The 22,981-nt window shown below is 51.6% G+C and overlaps 1 protein-coding gene across 4 annotated transcripts in view; it reads left to right on the forward strand.

The window, feature by feature from the left end:
* Positions 1-22,981, forward strand: part of HDAC4 (histone deacetylase 4) — a 255,996-nt gene that overhangs the window by 126,076 nt on the left and 106,939 nt on the right. For 3 of the 4 annotated variants that reach the window (XM_067740021.1, XM_067740022.1, XM_067740023.1), the window contains one exon: positions 18,615-18,859. The exons of the other annotated variant lie outside the window; for it this stretch is intronic. In XM_067740021.1, coding sequence (XP_067596122.1) covers positions 18,615-18,859 — 245 coding nt within the window. The remainder of the gene's footprint in view (positions 1-18,614; positions 18,860-22,981) is intronic. 4 annotated transcript variants of the gene reach the window in all.

Consider the following 22,981-nt stretch of genomic DNA (forward strand, 5'->3'; position numbering starts at 1 on the left):
TTTTCAAATCTTATTTTATTATTTTTTTATACAGCAGGTTCCTATTAGTTATCTATTTTATACCTATTAGTGTATATATTGTCAATCCCAATCTCCCAATTCATCCCACCCCCACCCCCCCTGCCCCCGATTTCCCCCCTTGGTGTCCATACGTTTGTTCTCTACATCTGTGTTTCTATTTCTGCAGAAATTCTTAATGTAAATGTAGTCAGAGCGATCGGTTGTTTCTTTTGTGGTGAGCACGTTTTGGATCTTGAGTTTTTCTTTCCAAGGTCATGAGGATATTTTCCAAAGAGTGTCTTCAAAAAGTTTTAAACTTTTGCCTTTTTCACATTCGAGTGTTAATCCATGTGGAATTAATTTTGGTGTACAGTGTGAATAGGAATGAGTTCCATCTTCTTTCCGTAAGAAACATGGGATACCCCGTCTTTCCCATAGTCATGTGCGGAGGACTCACACCATCTTCTTCAGGACTGCTCTGACTGCTTCAGCCTTGTTCTCCTATATCGTTTGAGAATCACCTTCTCAAGTTCACGAAATACATCAGTTTGAAGAGAACTGATATCTTTATGGTAGTAAGTCTTCTTGTCCTTCGGTCATTTAAAATATCTGTCAGTAATCTTTTATAATTTTTTATCCATAAAGGTCTCTTCTTTTGTTACATATAATTCTTGGTACTTTGTACTTTTTAAAATACTGGGATTCTCTACTTGTTGCATTAATATTGAAATGTAGGTGGGTTTTTCTGTATGTTGACCTTACCCAGCACTTTGTTAAATGACCTCATTAACTTCTCTGTAATTCTTTTTTGTTTTTTAACGGGAGAAGGGTTCTATATTTTGATCATAGCGTCTGTGAGGCGTGGTGGTGTGTCTTGCCTCTCTGCTTGCATTACTCGCCTATCAGCCAGCTCCTCTGCGGTGGTGTTGCCTGGAAAATCTTGTCTCGGTCAAGGTTCACCATTAAAAGCAATATTTGCTGCGGGGTTTTTTTTGAGTCTATGATAGGATGTATTATTTATTTAATAACACTATTTTACAAAGTCTCAGAGAAACAATGAAAATTTTAGGGAAAATATAGATTAGATTTTACTAGTTTTTCTATTTATTTTATAAGCATTTTCCCTAATTTTTCATTTCTTTTCTTTTTCTAAATCACACTATTTTGAAATATGAAGCCCTTTCACCCTGAACAGATGAACATACTTTTAAAAGTCTCAGATTAAACTTTTATATAGCATCTCGATGTCTTTATTATGAGAGTTACAGACTGCTCTTTAGAAAAGCTTCCTAGCAAAGAACTATAAATATAGTCCTTTTATAGGGTATGCCACCCTTTAAGAAAAACAAATAAAATCTAATTTTTAGGGGATAAGAAAACTCCTCTAACTTCTCAGTCTGTGAAGATGGCATTAGTATCAATACTTCAGTTTCTTATAGCTTTAGATACAAATTCTTGCTGTAATCCTTAGAAATACAGTAACTTATAAACTTCAATTCTAAGACACCAGTAAGTATAAAAACACACCAGAAACTTGCAGATTTGTTTTAAACATTTTCAGAGCCACTACGCAGTTTTAAAATGTTAAAATACAGGAAAAAATAAAAACAAAAATCATGGGTCTTTGAACTGAAAAAGCGTGGTAGTTAAGAAATTCCCTGTATAGCACTTAATTAGAAAGTAATGCCTTGCCATATATCATCTAAAAATGCAGAGTTGCTTGTAAGCAATTTACTCTCCTCAGTGTCCCCAAACAATTAAAATGTGACAATTTTCAACATTCAATTTTACATGAAATATTCTAGGCACGTGGCAAACTACCCACATACTTAAATGCATTTTAAATAAAACCCTTATATGAACTTACACACAATACACTAATTAAACACAAAACTAGAATTATAATAATGAGGATACCAATTTTTAAATTTTTTAAAGAGTTACATACAAAGTAACAGGACATACAAAGTAATAGGATACGTCCAAACTGTTCAACAAGTTCAGGTGGGAGAGGAACTCTTCGAGTGGAACTGATCTCTGGCAGGTTGGGTGCTGACAGCAAACCAGGTCCTTGTAGGGGATAAACCATATCTGACATGCCAGAAACAGTGGGATTATTTGGGGCAGACCCCATGAGCAGATGGGAAAGGTCTGGGTACACGCGGTCTCCTTGCAACTGATGGTCCATGAGCCACTCGGCATTTTCCAGAGCTTCCTGCAGGGCTGTGACGTGGAAGCCGGCATTACCGAGCCCAGCAAAGAAGACGGCATATCGAAAATCGGAGACACCAGCGACCGGAGAAAGTCAAAAAGCAAGGAGAAATAAGAGAAAACCCAAGGCGCTAGCTCAGCCCCAAAGCTTAGGGCGCGCACGCTAAACGAGCGCCCCGGCGCCAGTCTGCCGTGTTTTTTTAATAGATCCCTTTTTTCAGGTTAAAGAAATTCTCTTTTATTCGTAGTTTGCTAAGGGCTTTTATAGTTGTTGGATTTTATATTGTACTTATTTCTATTATGATGATGCTCATGATTAATTCAGTGAATTACATTTATAGATGTTCTATGTAGATGTTGCATTGTTCATTTTAAAATACTGCTTATTTTAGTCTATTATCTTTTTTATGGACTGCTGGATCAAGCTTGCTAATAGTTCATTTGGGAATTTTGTGGCTATATTCATGACCAGGACTGTAATTTTTCTTTTTTATACTGTCTTTGGTATTTGTAGCAAGGTTTTGCACTAGCCTCACAGGACGAGCCGGGAGTTCTCTTTATTTCTCTGTTCTCTTTAAAGTTTTGTTTAAAATTGAATGATCAGTTAGTCCAGAGGTTGATAATACTGTCTCTAATATGATCTGTGTGGAAAGATTTTCAAGTATTGTTTCACTTTAGTTTATGATTATAGAGTTGCTGTATTTTCTATTTTTTGTCAACTTGGAAAAGTTATGTTTTTCTAGAAATGTATCTATTTTATGTAGGTTTTAAAATTGATTGGCCTGAAGTTGTTCAAGTCTTTTCAATTTCTGCCATATCTGAACTTTGGTGACCTTTTAAATTCCTAATGTTTTAAGTTTGTGCTTTTCTCTCATTTTCTAAATCACTCTTCTTAGAAGGTTATCTATTTTGTTGGTCTTTTCGCAGAACCAATTTCTTATTGTGTTGGTATGTGTGAGTGTAATGAACATTTTCCATTTACTTATGTGTTTATTATCTCCTTCCCTCTGTTTTCCTAGGATTCGTTCTAGTGTTTTTTCTGAAGATACAGCTATCTAGCTTACTAATTGTATCCTCATTATTGTCAAATATAATCGTTTAAGGTTATCAGTTTTCCTCTAAGTATAGTAAGAGCAGAACCTTTCAACTTATTATATGTACTTTTTCCATTATCTTTCGATTCTAATTATTTTTAAGTGATTGTTAGGATTTCTTCTTTGACACAGAAGATATTTAGAAATGTAATTAAAAATTTTTTTTAACTTTGTATCATAAAAAATCTTAGACACACTTAGAAGTGGAGAGACTCGTAGAAGGAGCCCTCAGGTTCTTATCAGCGAACGTAGCAGGGTCGGGTCGTGCCCAGCTGTGTTTTATCTGTGTCCCACCTCACCCCTCCACCTCTACCCTCACAGTCATTTTGAATCAAATTCCACTCATTGTATCATATCATCTGTAACTATCCCAGTACCTACCTGTCTCCCTAAAAGGTAGGGACTCTTTGTTTTCAACGTAAGTACAATGCCATTTTCATGTTTAAACAAGGTCAGCAATTCTTAAATTTTATTCAATGTTCACCTAGTATTTATATGTCCCTGGTGTGTGTGTGTGTGTGTGTGTGTGTGTGTTTTAATTGAAGTGAAATCGACATACAGCACTGTGTCGGTTCCAGGTACACCACATAGCGTTTCGGTATTTCTAGGCATTAAAAGATGTCACCATCTGCCACCATAGAAAGATATTGCAGTCTTGCTGACTCTGTTCCCTGTGCTGTACGTTACAACCCTGTGACCTGTTCATTTTGAACCTGGAAGTTCAGACCCGTGACTCCCTCACCTGTTTCCCTCACGTCCCTAACTCCCTCCCCTCTTGCACCCACCAGTCTGTTCTTGTATCTGTGAATCTCTTTCTGTTATGTTTGTTCATTTGTTTTGTTTTTTAGATTTCACATATGTGAAGTCATACGGTATTTTTGCCTTTCTCTGTCTGACTTATTTCATTTAGCATAGTAACACCCTCTAGGTCCATCCGTGTTTTCACAAATGTCAAGATTTTATTCTTTCTTATGGTTAATATTCCGCTGTATTTAAATACCACGTCCTCTTTATCCATTCACCCTGATGGTGTTTAATAAAACATGTGCTTCTTTAGTTCACTGTTTGACTTGGGGTCCATTTAATGCTCATGCATGGTGACTGGTCTGTCTCCAGTTCATCTGTGTCTCCCCTCCCTTTTTTGACCTTTGCAGTTTATCTCTGAAGATACTGGGTTGTTTGTCCTGTAGGGTTTCCCTGTGTTCTAGGTTCTGCTTGATTTCATCCCCGTCTTGTCATTTAAAATGGACCTCTGTTGCCTGTGTTTCCTGTACGTTGGTGGTTAGAGCTGGAGGTTTGATCCGATTCAGGTATGATTATTTTGGGCCCGACTCTAGATGCAGTTGTCTACGTCCACCAGGAGGACCCAACTCGGGAGTGGGGTGGGGGGAGGTTAGCAGCCACGTGTCTTGTTTTCTCCTTAAAATCTTTTTATTGATCTTGCCGTGCCCAGCCACTGCTTTGGGAGGCCTCCCCTCTGTCCCCAGCAGTTAAGTGTGAACCGTTACGCCGGCGCCCACGGCGGGCAGGTGTCCCGGGGCCCCCGGATGCTCTCCTCCCTCCCCACCAGCCACGGTTTTCACTGTCAGTTCAGCTCCCAAGTTAGATGCTCTTCCCCGTCTCCTGCCTGTTTGTCTGGACTCAGCTTCAGGTTTGTCACACTCTGCACTCATCTTCTCTCCCTCATCTCAGACGCTCTGTGGGCTTTTCTCTTAACCAAAGGCTTGTCGGCGAGTCTGTAACCTGTCTTGGTCTTTGATCTGCCTCCATCTGTGCATGTTCTGCCTTCACTCTTTTTTTTATATATATATAATTTTTTTAAACTTTATTTTATTTATTTATTTTTGGCTGCGTTGGGTCTTCGTTGCGCACAGGCTTTCTCTAGCTGCGGCGAGCGGGGGCTACTCTAAGTTGCGGTGCGTGGGCTTCTCAGTGCGGTGGCTTCTCTTCTTGTGGAGCACAGGCTCTAGGCACACGGGCTTCAGTAGTTGTGGCTCACGGGCTCTAGAGTGCAGGCTCAGTAGTTGTGGCACACAGGTTCAGTGGTTGTGGCTCGGGGGCTCTAGAGCGCAGGCTCAGTAGTTGTGGCACACGGGCCCAGCCGCTCCGCGGCATGTGGGATCTTCCCGGACCAGGGTCGAACCCGTGTCCCCTGCATCGGCAGGCGGACTCTCAACCACTGCGCCACCAGGGAAGCCCCTGCATTCAACCTTGATCGCAGTTTCCCCGAGCACGTAGTTCTAGCTTGGCAGGTGTCTCTGCACGCTCAGAGCTGGTTCACTGTTTTCTGGCTGTTTCTGTGCGTCCCTTGTCGGGCAGCCTCACTCGTCCTCAGGGTCTGCTGACCTTTCTCTCTAGTGTCTGTGGTTCCACTTTGAAATTGTCTTGATTGTTGCTGTTATTGGTTTGTCTCCCCGCTTGGTTGTGCCTTCCCTGTCTCCCACCAGTCCTGGAAATGCTCAGCCATCTGTCTTCAGATGCTGCCTCTGAGGTCTGACCTCTGACCTTCACAGTCAGTCGGGGGCCCACACTTTGGAACCGACACCGGGCCTGAATTGCAGCTCTGACCTCCCTGCTGGGTTGGGGAGCTGGGCTGGAGGATGGGGGGGCTGGTGTGGGGTGCAGTGAGTGAGAAAGGAGAGGAGCAGGGGCCTCACTGAAATGACGGTCTGATTTAAACAGAAACATTGACATCACCTAGATTCTGCCCTGGTGTCTTACTTCTCTTCCCTATGTGCTCCTATCCTACAAAGAGCTTTTTATTTCTTTGACAAAGGAAGAGAAGCGAGTGTGGGAGGGGGGAAGATCTGACCTAACTCCTTGTCAGCCGCTGCTGTGGGATCAGCACCCGGCCTTGAGGAGGCCCTGTTTCTCCCTCTGCATTAAGTAGACGCATTCTCGTTCTTCGGTGCCTCATAAAGCTGGCGTGTCTCTGCGTCCTGTTCACAACACCTGAAGCTGAGAATCCGTTTTGGCTCCGTGTCTGCGGGCACCCAGGGACCCCTCACCTGTGCTGCTGTGAACACAGCAAGTTGGCGGAGCGGAGGCCGGGCCGGGGCCGGGCCAGCGCCACTGGAAACGGGCAGGCGGTGGGCTGCTCCCTGCAGGCCTGACTCTGCGCTCCTGGCGTTAGAGGGGTGCGGAGATCTGGGTGAGGCCCCCCAACGGGGTCACAGCCAGGGAGGATGGAGGACGGCTCCCGTCTTTCCTTTTCCTCCCAGTGTTTAGGCCACTGTCCTCCACGCGGGTGACCACACTGCCTGCCCTTTGCAGACGGTCCTGGGACTGTCAGCTCCAGTCTGTTTGTTTGCAAACCCCAAGTCTGTTTCAGTTGACGGGGTTTCCAGCCTAGGACCCAAAGGACGCTTGTGGGTTTGTATTTCTAGGAGAGGGAGAAGAGGCTGCAGCTCCTTCCCTTTGGGGTCCTCACATCGTGATCCCTCGTTACCAAGGTTTCCCATCAGGCACCTTCACTTCTGGTTAAGGCCCAAAATGGAGTCTTCCAGTATCTGAGCACGTTCAGCCCTCTGTTTTTATCCTTTATGAATCTACAGTTGATTTTGCTAAAATTAACCTGATCATCACAAAGGGAAGTTCCTGTTCACGTGAGAAGGAGAATTTTCGTCCTTAGGTCGCTGGCCCCTGCTGCTGCCCCGTGCCTGCGAGCGAAGCGCGCTTCCCTCAGACGGTGACACTCCTGGATCCCGTCCTCGTGTTCTGAGGGCAGAGGGCAGTCTGCCCGGTGGGCCCTGTGGGCCCTGCGGCCTGGGAGGGCAAGGCTGTAGCGCTGGCTGATCCAACCTGACGCCGGGCCCGGGTCTCCTCCCCTCTTCTCCTCGCTCTGTGGGAGCTCCTGGAAGCTTCTGTAGGGCTGAGCGGCCCGAGGGCTGGACCCTCCAGGGCAGGGCTTGGCGCCCTGCGGACTGCAGAGCGGACAGTGCTGGTGGCAGAGGGCAGCGGGCTTGTTCTCTGGGGCCTCACGTCTGGGCTGCCGGGAGCCGGAGCCCGGGTGCCGTGGGCACGTGTCCTCACACATGTCCGTGACCTCTGTCTTCAGTTGTCACTTGTGGGGATGCTGAGGGTGAGCTGGCGCCCTTCTGGGGGTCTCTCCCGCATCCTGACCGCAAGGCTTCACCTTGGGTCTTCACCACCCTCAGTGAAAAGCACTTTCTGGGCCCACTTTTGGGGGAAAGGTGTTCAGGAGCCCGGGAGGCAAGATGGGCTCAGCTCCGCCCGCCTTGCCTGGATGCCCATCCGGCTGTGTCAGCCGCCCTGGGCTCTTCTCCCTGCGTTTGCGCGGCCCCTGCGACAGAGGCCTCCAGGCTCGAGGCTGCATCCTGGCCCCGTGATGGACACTGGGCCACACGCACGGCCCCGGCCACGCGCCTGCTGGTCCCCTGGTAGGATTTGAACTCGCACCGGCCCCGCCCCCCTGCTGCGTGTGTGATCGTGTCCTCGCGCTCTGACCCACACTGGATGTTTGAGGGACCAGGTCTGTGTGCCGCGGGCCCCAGGAGCCGCTGACGCAGGGGGCCTGGACTGGATTTCTCTCACTAGCTTTCCTTGGAAACACCTCCCTGGTGCCTGGAAGTGGAGGCCGCAGAGCTGGTTTCCACGAACAGTCCCCCCTCCCACTCTGCTACCCCCATGGTGCCTTGTGGTGTTCTCGCTGGTGTCTGCGGACACTCAGGGCAGCCCAGCGGGGACCTCTAGGAAGGATCAAAGTGGCTGCAGGAAAGACCCCCCTGGTGGAGGCACTGACTGGGAGGCCAGGCGTCAGGGTATTGATGGCCTTAGACTCTCTGCCAGGGAGAAGCACTTTGAAAACTTGTCGCTCGGGGGCGTGGTATGAGTGGGTGCTGGTGAAATCTGACTTAGGTGAAGAGACTGGTGTGAAACATCACCCTGGCGTTCATGGTGGCTTTATCTTTTTAGCAGTGAAGATAAGATTTCTGGGATTTTCGGTCTCTGCCTCTGCTCAGCAGGCCACGTGTGGCGCAGCTGTGCTTTTCCACCTGTTTCCTGGTGCCCGTTGGGTGGTGCAGACCCGGCCTGGCTGTGCCTTTGGGGCCATTGTCTCGGCCGTGAGAAGAAGCTCGCAGAGCTGATTCCTGTGGCTGCCCCAGCCCCAGGAGCTCTTCAGGAAAATTAGAGTTTTCTCCCATGGACAGCACTGGACTGCAGGGTGCTAGAGTGAGCCGGCGATCGTGGGGGACACCCGGCCTGTGGTCAGGACGGAGTCCAAAGCCGGAGCCGTGGGCGTGGAGGCCAGGGGTCAGCAGGCCCGCTGGTGTGGGAGGCGCTCTCAGAGCTCCGGAGCGGGGGGGTGGTTCTCGGGCCGCAGGGGGTCCTGATCGCCCGAGAGCTGCTGGAGTCCCCAGGGTCGCCGTGCACTGTAGCTGAGCAGGGCGCGGGCCCTGTTGTTTCCAAGTCCCCAAGCTGCTGCCGCCGCCCAGCCTGAGATGAGAACCACCACCCCAGGGTGACCTGCGGGCCCCCAGCTCTCCCTGCTCTGCCTTGTGTCACTGTTGGGGTACCTGTGGTTAGCATCCATTTTGGAGTCTGCCGGTGACATTTGCTGTGTGGCCTCGAGCAAGTCACTTAGAGTCCCCGAACTTCCGTTTCGCCACCTGTCAAATGGGGATAACGCTGGTATCCATCCATATCCTACAGTGTGCCTGTTCACACGTTGAGTGAGCCCAGGCCAGCAGCCCACAGGACTGTGATCCCGTCGTGATGTTTTTACTGACCTGGAGGAAGCGGGGGGAGGTGTGCCTGCCCCAGATATCCCCTCCTACCTCCAGCTTGGAGGACCCCGTGCCCTGCTCCGGTATATTTCTCATTGCTTTTGAAGAGGAATCAACTCCCTTCTTGTCTGGAAGGCAGAAGCATGGGTAAGCCAGGGCCACTCCCTTCTTGACGTCTAGATGTGTTCAAGGAAACCGCGTGCACAGAAAACACAGCTCAGAGGGTTATGTGTTTGTTTGTTTTTTTTGCGGTACGCGGGCCTCTCACTGTTGTGGCCTCTCCCGTTGCGGAGCACAGGCTCCGGACGCGCAGGCCCAGCGGCCGTGGCCCACGGGCCCAGCCACTCCATGGCACACGGGATCCTCCCAGACCGGGCACGAACCCGCATCCCCTGCATCAGCAGGCGGACCCCCAACCACTGCGCTACCAGGGAAGCCCTCAGAGGGTTATGTTTAATAGACTCCACGTGTGTCACATCTCTCTCCCTGCCCCAGACCAGATTAAAAAAACCCTCCTATATGTACACGTATAAATACTTCCATGTATTATACGTTTATTTCTTTCTTTACATTTTGATCTCAACTGAAAACAAAACAATGTAAAACATAACAGCCTGTTCTTGCACCATAATATTTTTTATCTTTATGTTTCAAGCATAATTTATATGATAGTGGGTTGTTCACATAAGTTATCTCTTTGGCATTGCTTATATACATCTGAAGGAGGCAAAAAGAAATGAGATACATGCTCATCTGCGTAAGAAGCTGAAGTGGGGGTCACTTGTGTTTTTACATTCCCTACAGAATATTTTTAAATGTTTACATTAAAAAGCACTTCTGTACCTCATTTCCCTTTCACACACACGCACGGGCGTGCGCGCGTGCACACACACACAGTTAAATAGAATAATTGTAATTCAGTTAAGAGCACCTTTGGGGAAAATGATATTGCATATAAATCAGTATTTTGAATGGAACTTGATTGCGACTGCTCAGCCCTTTTGAATGGTGTTTTTAATAAATTGTGCACCAGAGTTCCGCGGTGAGATGACAGGTTGAACACGGGTATCTAATTTCACTCACTTCTGAAATTCACAAAAGCGCCAGTAAAGGTATATTCGTTATAAACCATGTCACCCCGAAACCTAGATGATGGTCTCTACTGTTTCCCACTAAAGGGACCCAGTTATCCTTGGAGACACGTCTGTTTCCTTGTGTGGCCCAGGAAGTGCAGGGAGAGCCCGGGACACCTTGTCTCAGCTGCACAGAGAGCTGCTCCCGGGCGGCCTGTGGACTCACAGTGACACGGCAGCCTTAGGACAGGAATACAGAGACTTAGTTCGCCATGGTCCCGAGAACCAAAACCCTCCTCTCTGATCACACGTGGAGCATGCTACAGGGCCAGCTTGTTCTTTTTAAAAATTGACAAATAAAGGAAGAGAATCAAGCGCTCGCCCTGCCTTTCTTCTAAAAACCCTTTGTGAGAATAACAAGCTAGTTGACTTGGGACCCTTTCTCACTATAGAAGTAATGTAGCTAGCAAATCAAGAGGGGTGGTTGGAGCTAGAAAAGCCCTGTTTACAACAATGAAGACATCATCGGTGAGCACGTTAGCTGCCGATAACACAGGAGCCCGAGGGGCACAGGACCTCTCCAGGGAGGCGGCCCTGACAGCAACCAGAGCTGCATCCTCTGGGCCTTCAGACCCCCTTCCAGCTCCCAGGGAATCTACACATCAGGCTCAGTCAGCACAGGACGGGTGACCAGTGTCTTCAGCCCATCACCTGGAGGGTGCAGGGGTGAGGGAGAAGGTGGGGGACCTTTAGATTAAAAAGAATTCAAAGGGTATGTCAGCCAGTTGCAGTGAATGGACCTTAATTGGGTTTTGATTTGAATAAAGTTTCAAAAATGTGTATGAGACTCTCTGAAAAAATGGGAATACCTTCTGGCTATTTGATAATGTCGTGGAGTTGTTAATTTGTTCTGGGTAGGTTGATGGTATTCCACTGTGTGTTTGTTTTGTTTTGTTTTGTTTTGTTTTGTTGTTTTGCGGTACGCGGGCCTCTCACTGCTGTGGCCTCTCCCGTTGCGGAGCACAGGCTCCGGACGCGCAGGCTCAGCGGCCATGGCTCACGGGTTTAGCTGTTCTGCGGCATGTGGGATCTTTCCGGACCGGGGCACGAACCTGTGTCCCCTGCATCGGCAGGCGGACTCCCAACCACTGCGCCACCAGGGAAGCCCTCGACTGTTTTTTAAGAGGTCATTTAGAGATACCGAAGGCCTTATGGATAACATGCTGGGCTGGCTGGTAGGCTTCCGGATGATCTAGAAGGAAGTGCAGCTGGTGGGTGTGAGAAGAAAAGGTTGGCCATGAGGTGGCAGGTGGCTGATGGATCCTTGGGAGTTGATTATACTGTTCTCTCTGCCTTTGTGTGTTTTTGAAATTTTTCCCTAAAACATAAAAATATATATTCCAGAGAGATGTTATCAGCTCACAAAGTTGGGGGAACAGAAAAGGAAACAACATCACCAACAGTCCGAAAGTTGGAAAGGAGAGCCATAAGTCTTAACCGATTTGGCAGTTTGGGCAGAAAAAGCCAGATTCCGAGCCTCCTGTCAGTGCAACCAAGAGCCCCGGGGGATAGATGCCACAGCATCCTCGAAGAGCAGCCCCACGTCCTGCCCTCCGGGACAGGAGCAAAAGGGGGCTGGGCCAGGTGGAACGCAGGCTGGCAGAGAAGCAGACGCCCCGCTGTGCTGGGCACCTGAGCCTCGAACCAGGGTGCCTGGTGCGTCCTGACTAAGGCCAGCTCCCCACACCGTCCAGCGAAGCTCAGCGTTGAGAACCCCTCTCTGCTCGCAGCTTCCAGCTAGGGTTCATGCCTCCACTCGTACTCAGGGACACATCTGCAGAAAATATGCAAAACTCGGTGAAAAGCTTAGAGCAGACATTTAAGGAAATCTCGAGTAAAGCTGAGCGCTAGACACAGAAAAGGAAAATGGAGAGAGTGAAAGAGAGAATCAGAGCATCGCTCCAGGAGGTTTACCACCCAGGAAGTTTCGGAAGGGGAAACAGAAACAAGGAGATGAGCAAAACAGCCGTAACATCTTACGGAAAAACCCAGACAAACTTTCTGCCCAACCCAGTAACTCAGGGAAATTCCCCGCGACTGGAGAAACTGAGCAGGCCAGCTGCATGCCCCCCACGGCGGAGGAGGGAAGAGCCTCACCAGGCCGCCTGCTTCTCAAATCTCAGAACACTGGGGACAGGGAGAAGGGCTTCTGAACATCCAGAGGAAAGGGCAAGCACAAAGGGTCCAGAGCCAGAGCCGCTCCGTGCTTTTCTCATGACAGTGTTGAGAGCAAGGCCGTGGATCGCTGCCTTCACCGCCCTGGAGAAGGTGACTTCCGGGCTGCAATTCTGTACACAGCCCAGGTACTGATAACGTTGACAGGGAAGTAAGGGCATCTTCGGACGTGAAACCTCACGTGCCTCTTGGAGCCTGAGTTCCTGTAGAAAAAGAATGAACTGAGAAAGAAGAATGAAGAGGGGGGTAAAGGGATCAGGTGATCGACTCTGGGACAGAGACCAGTGGGATGGATCCCAGGGAGGGGGAGGGGGCCGGCCTCAGAGGGCGGCTCTGCAGGAGATTCTGGGCCGCCCGGCTGGACCAGAGCTCAGCAGCCGCTGGGGCGGGTGTGGGAAGGGGGCTGACCTGTGCGGACCTTACTTACCAGGCGAGGCAGGTCTCTCCGTGGGGCCTCCTGCGAGCCTCTCACCTGGAGGACAGCCTGGGTGGAGCAGCGGCAGGACACAGGGCAGTGCTGGCCCGCAGACGGCCCCACCGGGTGCTGCACTGGGGGTGGCCCTTGGTTTCCCGGGGGTCACTCTTGACCTCTCCCGGACAGAGCTCTTTTTTGTCACCTGTCCTAGAAGCTGAAGGCAGCCTGAACTGCGACTCTGTCTTTTCCTGGGAACCTTTGTCACCTCCCATCCCACTGCTCCTGCACTCACCGCGGTCACGTGGAGGACACATGTTTAGGGATACATCTGTAGATGTTATAACCAGAAAGAAAAGCAGGGATGCTGAACGAAGTCAGAACGTTGCTGGGGGCACAGGCGTGTGACGTGTGGGGCACGGAGGGCGATGCTCTGGTTCTGGTTGAGGTGGGGGGGTGACTGTGTCACCCTTAACCTTCTGTTCTCCAGGGTGTGTGACACATTTCACCATAAAAGATGAAAATATTTTGAACTCAGTTCTACGTTTCCTATATACCCATCCCTTTCTTTCCCTTCCTCCGCCGCCCCCTGCAGTCTTTTCTCTCCCTAACCACACACACAGACAAACGTCATGGTAAGGGGAAACCGTGGCTCCGTGGATGAAATATCTTTTATTGTCCCCTAGATTTGAATGAGTCGTTCTTTACTTGAACAGACCCTAAACGTCGGCCCTGTTTTCTCAAGAATAGTCCTTCTCTTTCTTTCCTGTCTATATGATGACATGAAATGGTGTTATGAAAAGAGGACCCAACCCATGTAATGGAAAATTACAGTGTCCTTCCTTTTTTCTGATCATTTATTTAAAAAAAATAGAGACTAGCAGATTTTTTCTATTTCTGATTGAGAACTTATAACTCACGGCCCGGGCTTGGCCATTTCTTACTTGAAACTCTGAATATGGCCTTTGTGCTTCTACTAACGTCATGAGTCTGACTGTATTAATATGTTTCTCAAGGCGCAACCTATAAAAGCAATTTTCTACTCTGCCATAAAATATTCATGAGAATACAGGCTTTTTTGTCTTGATGCTGCATTCTTTAAGTAGAGAAGCTTTCATTGTTTCTTCAGGGCTCTTTGGGTCAAAAGCACCAGCAGCTTCTGTTGGGAACTCATGGCATTTCAGAGAGTTTTTGATACAGAAATAGTCCGAGTCATGTTTGACGCACCCGCCAGCGACGGGAATGAATGGGGACTGTGGGTCTGATGCCGCAGCTGGCGCTCAGGCCAGGCCTGGGGACCGCGCGGCCACTTCCCCACCCGCCTGGCTTCCCGAGGCTGGGCGCACGAAGCGGGAGGAGGACCCTGCCTGGGCCCCCCGGCCTCGTGTAAGTTGCAGTGTTGGTTTGCGTGTCTGTAAACGCAGTGCTGTTTTCAGAGGTGAAGAAATGGCGGGAGCTGGTCGCGGTGCGTCTGACGGAGGGGATGTCTAGCTTTGCGTTCTCTTTGCTCTGCGTTTGACTTTCTCTAGCAGAGCAATGAAGTTTCATGTGAAACCTCAGAAGGGTCAACCCAGGCAGGACCTGCATCCCTTTCTCACAGTAACTGTGGAGGGAACGTGGTGAGAACAGGGATGCCTTGGGCCGAGGACAGCACATGCCCCCCGTGCCCCCCTGTTCCCTTCTGTGTGTTCACTGCAGGCAGAAGGGGCTGGCCGGGGTGGGGGGTCTCCTCGCCAGCCTGCGCGCCCACCCCCAGGGTGCATCCGCTCCGGTGTCTGTGGCATGACCGGGGGCGGTTCCTTCTAAGGTCCCCTGCGCCTCCAGGCACAGAGGAGGCGGAGGAAAGGTGCAGTAAACAAAGCGAGGCTCAGCTGGCGGGCGGTGGCTGTGGCGCCCCTCCCCGCCCTGCCCCCATCCCAGGGCCTGGCCCTGCCCAGCCCTCCGCGAGTCCTCCCGCGCTGCCCCTGCGGCCACCGCCCCACCTCTTTCACCCCCAGCGCCCCTCCCGCCTCAGAGACGCAGCCCCGTCCTCACACCTGGGGAAGGTGTGAACCCTTCCCCAGGCCTTCCATCGGCCCCACTGCCCCCTCCTGCCTGTCTTCACATCAGACCTGCCACAGGCCAGTGCCCAGCACAGAGCAGGAGTGTTTCCGCAGTACGTGAACGCACACTTAGAAACGTTTGGCCCATCTTACTTTTGGAGTCAATAAAAAGGATCCCTTAAAGTTGTTTTATGTTCAGTTTTTTTTTTTTTTTTTTTTGCGGTACGCGGGCCTCTCACTGTTGTGGCCTCTCCCGTTGCGGAGCACAGGCTCCGGACGCGCAGGCCCAGCGGCCATGGCTCACGGGCCCAGCCGCTCTGTGGCACGTGGGATCCTCCCAGACCGGGGCACGAACCCGCGTCCCCCGCATCGGCAGGCGGACTCCCAACCACTGCGCCAGCAGGGAAGCCCTGTGTTCAGTTTCTGAAGACGTTATAACTACTAGACATTTCTAGTGGTCCTCCTGACCCCGCCTAGGAAGAATTAGAAGTAGGGAGAGTGTGTGCGACAGTGCGTGGTGGATGGGTCGTCTTCTGCCCAGCCTCGTGGGGATGGCCTTTTTCCTACATAGTGTCTTAGGTCACCTTGGCACGTCACATGAGCGGGGACCACGTCTGGCCACCCCTGCTGTCAGGGCAAGTGAGATGACACCGCCACAAAATGCAGGCCATATGGCCACCTCACAGACTCTCTGGTTGTCTCCTTAAGCTAAAACTCCGCTCCCTGGCCAGACAAGCAGAGTGTAAGAGACGCCGCAGGCCAGTCTCACCTGCGGCTGTGGATTCAAATGTGCGCAATGCAACGGTCGCAGGCTGAAGGCATCAGCGACTCGTGTGTGTGTGTGTGTGTGTGTGTGTGACCCAGGAAGACCAAGAGTCGGGTTTATCCTTAGACAGCAAAGGCCAACTGGGACTTCCCTGGTGGCGCAGTGGTTACGGATCCACCTGCCAGTGCAGGGGACACGGGTTCGAGCCCTGGTCCGGGAAGATCCCACATGCCGCGGAGCCACTAAGCCCATGTGCCACAACTACTGAGCCCGTGCTCTAGAGCCTGTGAGCCACAGCTACTGAGCCAGCACGCCACAACTACTGAAGCCCGCACGCCCTAGAGCCCACACGCCGCAACTACTGAGCTCATGTGCCCCAACTTCTGGGGCCCGTGTGCCCCAACTACTGAGCCCACGGGTCTTGAGCCCGTGCTCCGCAACAAGAGAAGCCACCACAGTGAGAAGCCTGCGCACGGCAGCAAAGAGTAGCCCCCGGTCGCCACAACTAGAGAGAAAAGCCCACACGTAGCAATAAAGACCCAACGCAGACCAAAAAAAAAAGAAAGCAAAGGCCAACTAACCTGAGGAGGTCTGCTAAGTAACTCACCTGTAATCCATGAAGGAACTGGGCAGGTTAACCGGTTAATAGAAAAACTTCTTGAGCCCGTCTGTGGATGCAGAAAGGGAGCTGGAAAAACCTGCCATCGTTCACAGTTACAGTGTTTCTCAGGAAGCGTGCAGTCCTGTCATCAGTGAGAGCAGGGGATGCGCACCACCTCTCCCCGCCGGAGGAGGAAAAACACGAACTGAATTTCCTTTAAGACGTCAGGTCACTTTCTCTTTTCTCTAAGTCTCTTTCCTGAGCCCTCCTCCTCGCCCTCCATAGTATTCTGTTCCTTAAAAGAACGTCTGAAGCAAATGGGGGAAAATATTGATTGAGGTTTTATACAACTGGTGTTGTTTGCACTCTTTTTCCATTTTCTTATATTACATGATAAAAATGATCAAAAAAAAAAAAGAAAAAGGAAATTAATAAAAGCCAGTCTTTACCAGCTGGTGTGCAGTGGAGGTTGGTGGGATCCACCGGTCCTCAGGCCTGTTCACCGAAACAGTTCATTTGTGCAGATTTTTCTCACGTAAATATCAAATAAAGACCTCGCCACACATCAAGCCTCATCCCCCACTAGAAAAAAAGAAATACATACATTTAAAAAGTTGGGGGAAGAAACCGAAGAAAAACAGTCAGCTGGTATTTATCCCAGGCTTGTTAGGGCTTCAAAGAGGAGAATTAAATATTTTCTGAAACTGCTTGAATATTGAGGATTTTTCTCCATTCCCTGTGGCCAGGTCCCAGGCATTCCTTGCATGGAAGCTGCTCCAGGCTCTGGGGGCCTGGGGTGGAGGCCAGGGCTTGGTCCCGGGGGTGGGAGAGACAGTGACTTCAGCCCCAGAGCCAGGGCCCCGCTCTGCCCCAGGCAGCGCCCTGCACTCTTCCAAGGTGAGCGGCCCTGCAGGTGTGAGGCCACGTTCTAGTCCAGGACTCCAGGGCTCAGGGAGTCAGCTCGGGGGTTAGAACCCAGGGCTTCGCCTGGGCCTCGCCCCACCTCGCCTCACTCATCAGAAGGATGGTTGGCATGGGACCTGCCGCCTGGCAGTGACCACAGTAATGCCCTCTCCTGAGGGGTGGTTCCACTTATGGGCTGTTTTTCCAGAATCTGTGGACTGTGGGGCACAGACTTCCTGAGGGACTGGGTTATGTCCGGCCTGTGAGTGGCCCACGCTCACTTAGGGAGCCCCCAGGACGAGGCCAGGTGTGTCTGTCGCAAGGCCTGACCTTCAGAGGGTCTAGGCAGAGGTGCTAGGATGAGGCCCCGTGCCAGGTGGTGAGGGGCTGGCATTGGCGGGGCCCGTGGGTGTTGAGTCTGGGCTCCCACTGGAGCCCTGAGCCCCCCGGAGGGCGAGGCCCCAGCCTCCGGTCCCCGGGTCTGGTCTGTGCCATTGCGTGAGCCCAGAGCAAGTTGTGAGGGGGGCTTTTTGGAAGGGACAGGGACCATGGGCCTCGGTGCTGGGCTGTCTTCCCTCCTCTCTCTACGAGCAGCGCCCGGGGCGCTCACCTTCGAGGAGGGGAAGCAGCACAGGAGCCTCGCAGGAAGTAAGGGGCTCCCCGCTGGCGCCCCTCGGCCTTTCACACGCTGTCCTGTCACGGTAGGAGCACCCACGTCGGGTTATTTTGTGAGGTCCGTAATTTAAGGCTCGCTTTCTGCGTTCTTTTTCTCACTTTAATTTGGTATTGATTTGTAAGCCTTAGGATCGATTCAGCTTCTGTTTCTAATCAGAGTCACTTGTGGCTCTTTCTCGGCCATACATCAGTGCAGTGAAGACAGTCCGTTTCCTGGCACAGCGCAGAAGCACGTAACCCTGATGCGCAAGCGGTGCGGGCGAGCCGGGGGAGCGTTTTATTGGCTGCAGCCGGTAAACCTGTTTTCCAGAGGGCGCTCGCTTCACCATGGAAACGCTCTCCCCGTCCGGAGCGTCCGTCTGGACCACTTAAGTGGCACACACTGTCCTGTGGTCCCTGCATACAACTCTTCTGTGTCTTTGTGAAAAGGAGAAGAAAAGCATGGGCAGTTTGCCTCTCTACTTACGGGTGTTCAGGGCTCTTTAGAGCCTTTTTCTTGCCTTTTCTCTTCGTCGACTTTCAAAAAGGATGTCAGAAAAGGCTGCTGGGGCTGCAGCAAGGTCCTTTGAGAGAGCAGGGGCCCCTTCGCGGAGGGTCGGGTGGAGGGAAGAGAGTTTGCAGGAGTGTGTGTCCTGGTCCAAACGTCCACTGATTTGGGCCCGAGGGATAGAAACCTCAAAGGCCTCCGGGTCGTGCCTTTTGAGCCTGTTGAGGGAGGGGGTGCAGAGGCGTCCAAAGCGTACAGTGGCCCTCAGCGTGTGGGCACCCCGACTGTTGGCGGCGGCTCTCTGCGAGGGTGGGCGGGGCTGGGGGCTCCAAGGTGACCGGCGCTCTGTGCTGTGCTCTGTCCCGCAGTGGATGTGGCCTCGGCGCTGCCTTTGCCAGTGGCCCCCCCGGCGGTGCCCATGGACCTGCGCCTGGACCACCAGTTTCCGCTGCCCGCGACGGAGCCCGGCATCCGGGAGCAGCAGCTGCAGCAGGAGCTCCTGGCCCTCAAGCAGAAGCAGCAGCTCCAGAGGCAGATCCTCATCGCCGAGTTCCAGAGGCAGCACGAGCAGCTGTCCCGGCAGCACGAAGCCCAGCTCCATGAGCACATCAAAGTAAGTCGCCTGCCATCCGCCCCCGGGAGCCCTCAGAGCCCGCGCGCTCTTTGTGGCCCCGTGGTCCCCGTGCTAATGAGGACCGTCCCTGATAACCAGCGGTAGCACTGAGATTGACACACAGCCCTATTCCTTGCTGTGCAGTTAACACCTGCGTGTCCAGCGCTTGGGCACTGGTTGAGTAAATTGGGGCAGATGTGGCCAGTGGTGGGAACAGCATTTAAAGTCAGGCTGTGGAAGCATGCTTAAATTAGGGGAAGTGCTTATCATCTGACTTCATCTACAAAGATAAGGTATGTCCGTAAATAGCAACATTACCGGCAAGAAGAAATACCTGTGTTTGCCAATCATCTTTATTTTCTTCTTGGGACTTGTCTGTCCACTCTTCATTTTTCCCACTGACTCTTTATGATTTGAAAAAGATATTAATATTTACTTTTAATTTAAATGGAATAAGAAGAAAACTAACATAGGTTGTTTTTTGGTACATACTCTCTGCATGTATTTAATCTGATCTCAGACTTCAGAAGTCAACCTATTAGAAAGAAACACGCATTAGTGATGCATAGAGAAGTCACGTCATGTGGTTGAGGGACCAGTTATGACATCTGTGATCATAACGCGTGCTCACTGTACTTGGGAACGTGGAGAGCAGTGCTGTCCAATAGAGATGTGTATATACTAAAATTATATAGGTAATTTTACATTTTCCATAGCCACCTTGAAACAGCCAAAGAAACCAGCTTGTGTAAGTTACTTATTGCTATGTAACCAATCACCCAAAAGCTCTGAGCTGGGTAAAATAACCAACGTGAACTAGCTGATGGCTTCCGGGCGTCAGGAATCCAGGAGCAGCCTCACTGCTGGCTGTGCCTCAGGGTCTCTCGTGAGGTGCTGCTGAGCTGCCAGTCAAGGCTGTGGGCTCATCTGAGGGCTGGGTGGGGCTGCAGGACCCACTTCCCAGCTGACTCCCGTGGTTGTGGGCCGGAGGCCTCAGGTCCTCCTCACGTGGGCCTCTAACAGCAGCTTCCCCAAAGTGGACACCCAAGATCCAGGTGACCAAGAAGGCGGCCTCGGTGTCTTCCGGCCAAATCTTGGAAGTGACAGCCCCCAACCCTGCTCCCTTATTCTACTGTCATACGACCAGCCCTCCCAGGAGGGGCCCAGACGAGGGGTGAGTACCAGGAGGCAGGGATCTCTGGGGTCACTGGGAACCTGGCTGCACAGGTAAACTAACTTTAATGTATTCTATTTAACCTCATATTTCTAAAATATTATTTCAACCTGTGATCCATATAAATGGTTTCGTTCACGCTAAGTCTTAGTGAACCGTCGCAGACGAGACACGTGGAGCACATCTCCGTTTGGACCAGCTGCATTGCAGCCACATGTGATTAGTGGCTACTGGATTGGACAGCAGGGATCTGGAGAATTAAAAGCCCACATGCTTCTGAGATGCCCTTTCCATGGAGACCAACACCACCTACGGCGGGACGTCGCCGAGGCCGGCCTCGGCTTCCTCGTTAGCCTGCGCCCGGTGCCGTGCAGAGTAGCCGCGCACTGTCTGTTTCTGCCTCTGGCCAGCTGACAGCTGCACCCGAGGCCGTGGGTCTTGGCAGTTTTGTTGCTGCCACTGCTGCCTTTTGCCCTGACCCCGTGGGGCTTCTGAGGTTGACAGTGGACAAACCAAGGAGAGAACACTGTCCAGAGCTGCTGGAAGTCCAGGCCTCATGGCTTTGCTTGTAGCGTTCTGAGCCAGCGAGTCCTCCTGCCTGAGAGGTCACCTGTCTCCGTGGAGACGCCCCCGCGGCCATCGTGGTCCTTTGCTGTTTAATAAGCGCTCTAGAGTTTGGGGTGGAGTGGTCGAGGGTCCGTGGGAGCGAGCGCGATGCGCTTTGCTCCCCTGATGTGAAGCGCCGGCTCCCCCTGGCTGTTGGGAGGAGAGGGAAGCCCCGTGGGATGTGCTGTGGGATGCAGCCTGGACCTGCCGCGCCAGTGGGGAAGCCAGCGCCTTGCTCACTGCTGCTGCTCTGTGCGGTGCAGGGGAAACGGGGATGCGGCAGGGGTGGGGGTGGGGGGGCCGGGACGGGGTTGGGGCTTCCCGCTGAGGCCCCGCCCCGAGGGGTCTGGCTCTGAGCAGCGCCCGACAAGGTGCCTGCCTTTCAGTACTGACAGAAGCCCCCCACAGGCCGCCCCTTTCCTTTTGTCTTTGAAGCTGCAGCCTCACATTTCTGTGACCCCTAAAAGCAATTTAGAAGCTCATCCTTGGCTCTCTCCCGACCAGTAGCGCTGCTCGCCCACGCAGAGCGGACTTCCTCGCCTCCTCGCCAGCCGGCGTTTTGGACTTTGGCCCTCACTGCCCCGTATCTTTTTTTTTTTTTTTTTTTTTTTTTTTTGTGGTACGCGGGCCTCTCACTGTTGTGGCCTCTCCCATTGCGGAGCACAGGCTCCGGACGTGCAGGCTCAGCGGCCATGGCTCACGGGCCCAGCCGCTCCGCGGCATGTGGGATCCTCCCGGATCGGGTAACGAACCCGTGTCCCCTGCATCGGCAGGCGGACTCTCAACCACTGCGCCACCAGGGAAGCCCAACTGCCCCGTATCTTGATCTCATCTCAGAAGCCTGAAGGATCACTGCAGTCTTGTGTCTTTCCGGTCCTCTCAGATACGTCCCCCTTTAATCGGGCTCCTGGTGACCAGGGGGCCCACACTGCCCTTCATCTTGGGAGGTGGAGCCCTGTGTGTGCCCCTCCCCGCCGTAGGTCACCCATCCACGTGCCTACCTGGTAGCAGGCAGCCACCCACCTCTGGCATCTGCGGGCCCGGCACGGCGCCTGGCTGAAGAAGGAACTCGGGATTTGCACTTCTCTCTCTGTTTTCACTCCCCCTCGCACCGTCGTCCTCACTCAAACAGCCCCTGATTGAGAGACTGTACCGGAAACTGGCGATGGTGGGTTTTGTGCTGACCAGGGTTAAGGAAGATGCTAGTTGCTTATGTTCTCGTGTCTGTGTTGGTTGAGTCTGTAGCTTTTACAAGACAAAAATGAGAAATTGCGACATCAGCGACCTCTCTTGTGTGAGGGGTTGCACAAATCAGCAAGAAACATTAGGATCCCTGCTTGAGCCCGGTTGGTGCTTCCCCCTCAGGGTGAGACCGGGCTTCCCACTGTCCTGGGGCCTCGGCCTGCGGGGGCTTTTTCTCCCTGACCCCCAGTTTCTCTCCTCATCTGGGGTTCCAGGAGTTTGTGTCACCTCTTTGAAAAGGAACAGAATCTGCCTCCTGGGTCCTCCTGTCAGCACCTGCAGACTGTGCAGAGAGGGCTCGGAAGTCAGGGGTACCCCGACGAGCTCCCCCTGACCAACAGGCTGAGTGCTCCCAGAGATGGTGGGAGCCCCAGAGACGCAGCTCAGGAAGCATCTCAAGGTTACATGCTCTCTGCATTCTAATCGTTTGTTGTTTCTCCACTTGAAATGGAGATCATTCGTCTGAAGCCATTTAAACGATGTAACTGTATCGTCCCATCAGTCGGCTTCTGCTTTGATGATTTACGCTCTTCACAAGGTATCATATTGTTAGTGACATTTGCCAGTGGTGTTTGTCAGACGGATTTCTGGAGCACACAGTCGAATTAGTGTCATTAAATCATCAGTGAATTTGAGTAGGATTTTATAGTTAAAAAGGGAATAATTTTTAAAATGTAACTAAAATTGTTAACCCTGGGTAAAGAAGATCTTTCCTAGGGTTTCGACACTCAGTGTTGCACTTGTACTAGACGCAGTGTCTTTGTTGGTCATGGCTGATTCGGGAGCCCCGTTCCCCTTTCTGTCCTGCACAGTTAGTTTTCTTCTCCCCAGAATGGGGTCCAGGCAGCATGATCACTGAGGCCCAGGGCTGTGAGAGTAGAGAGTGTGGTGTCCGGGTGTTTATGTCAGCTGGGGTAGCCTAGGTGATCACCTGGCAAATGTATGTCAGCTGGGATAGCCCAGGTGATCACCTGGCAAATGTATGTCAGCTGGGATGGCCCAGGTGATCACCTGGCAAATGTATGTCAGCTGGGATGGCCCAGGTGATCACCTGGCAAATGTATGTCAGCTGGGATGGCCCAGGTGATCACCTGGCAAAT

Source organism: Pseudorca crassidens, chromosome 6, assembly GCF_039906515.1.
Source record: "Pseudorca crassidens isolate mPseCra1 chromosome 6, mPseCra1.hap1, whole genome shotgun sequence".
Classification (NCBI taxonomy): Eukaryota; Metazoa; Chordata; class Mammalia; order Artiodactyla; family Delphinidae; genus Pseudorca; species Pseudorca crassidens.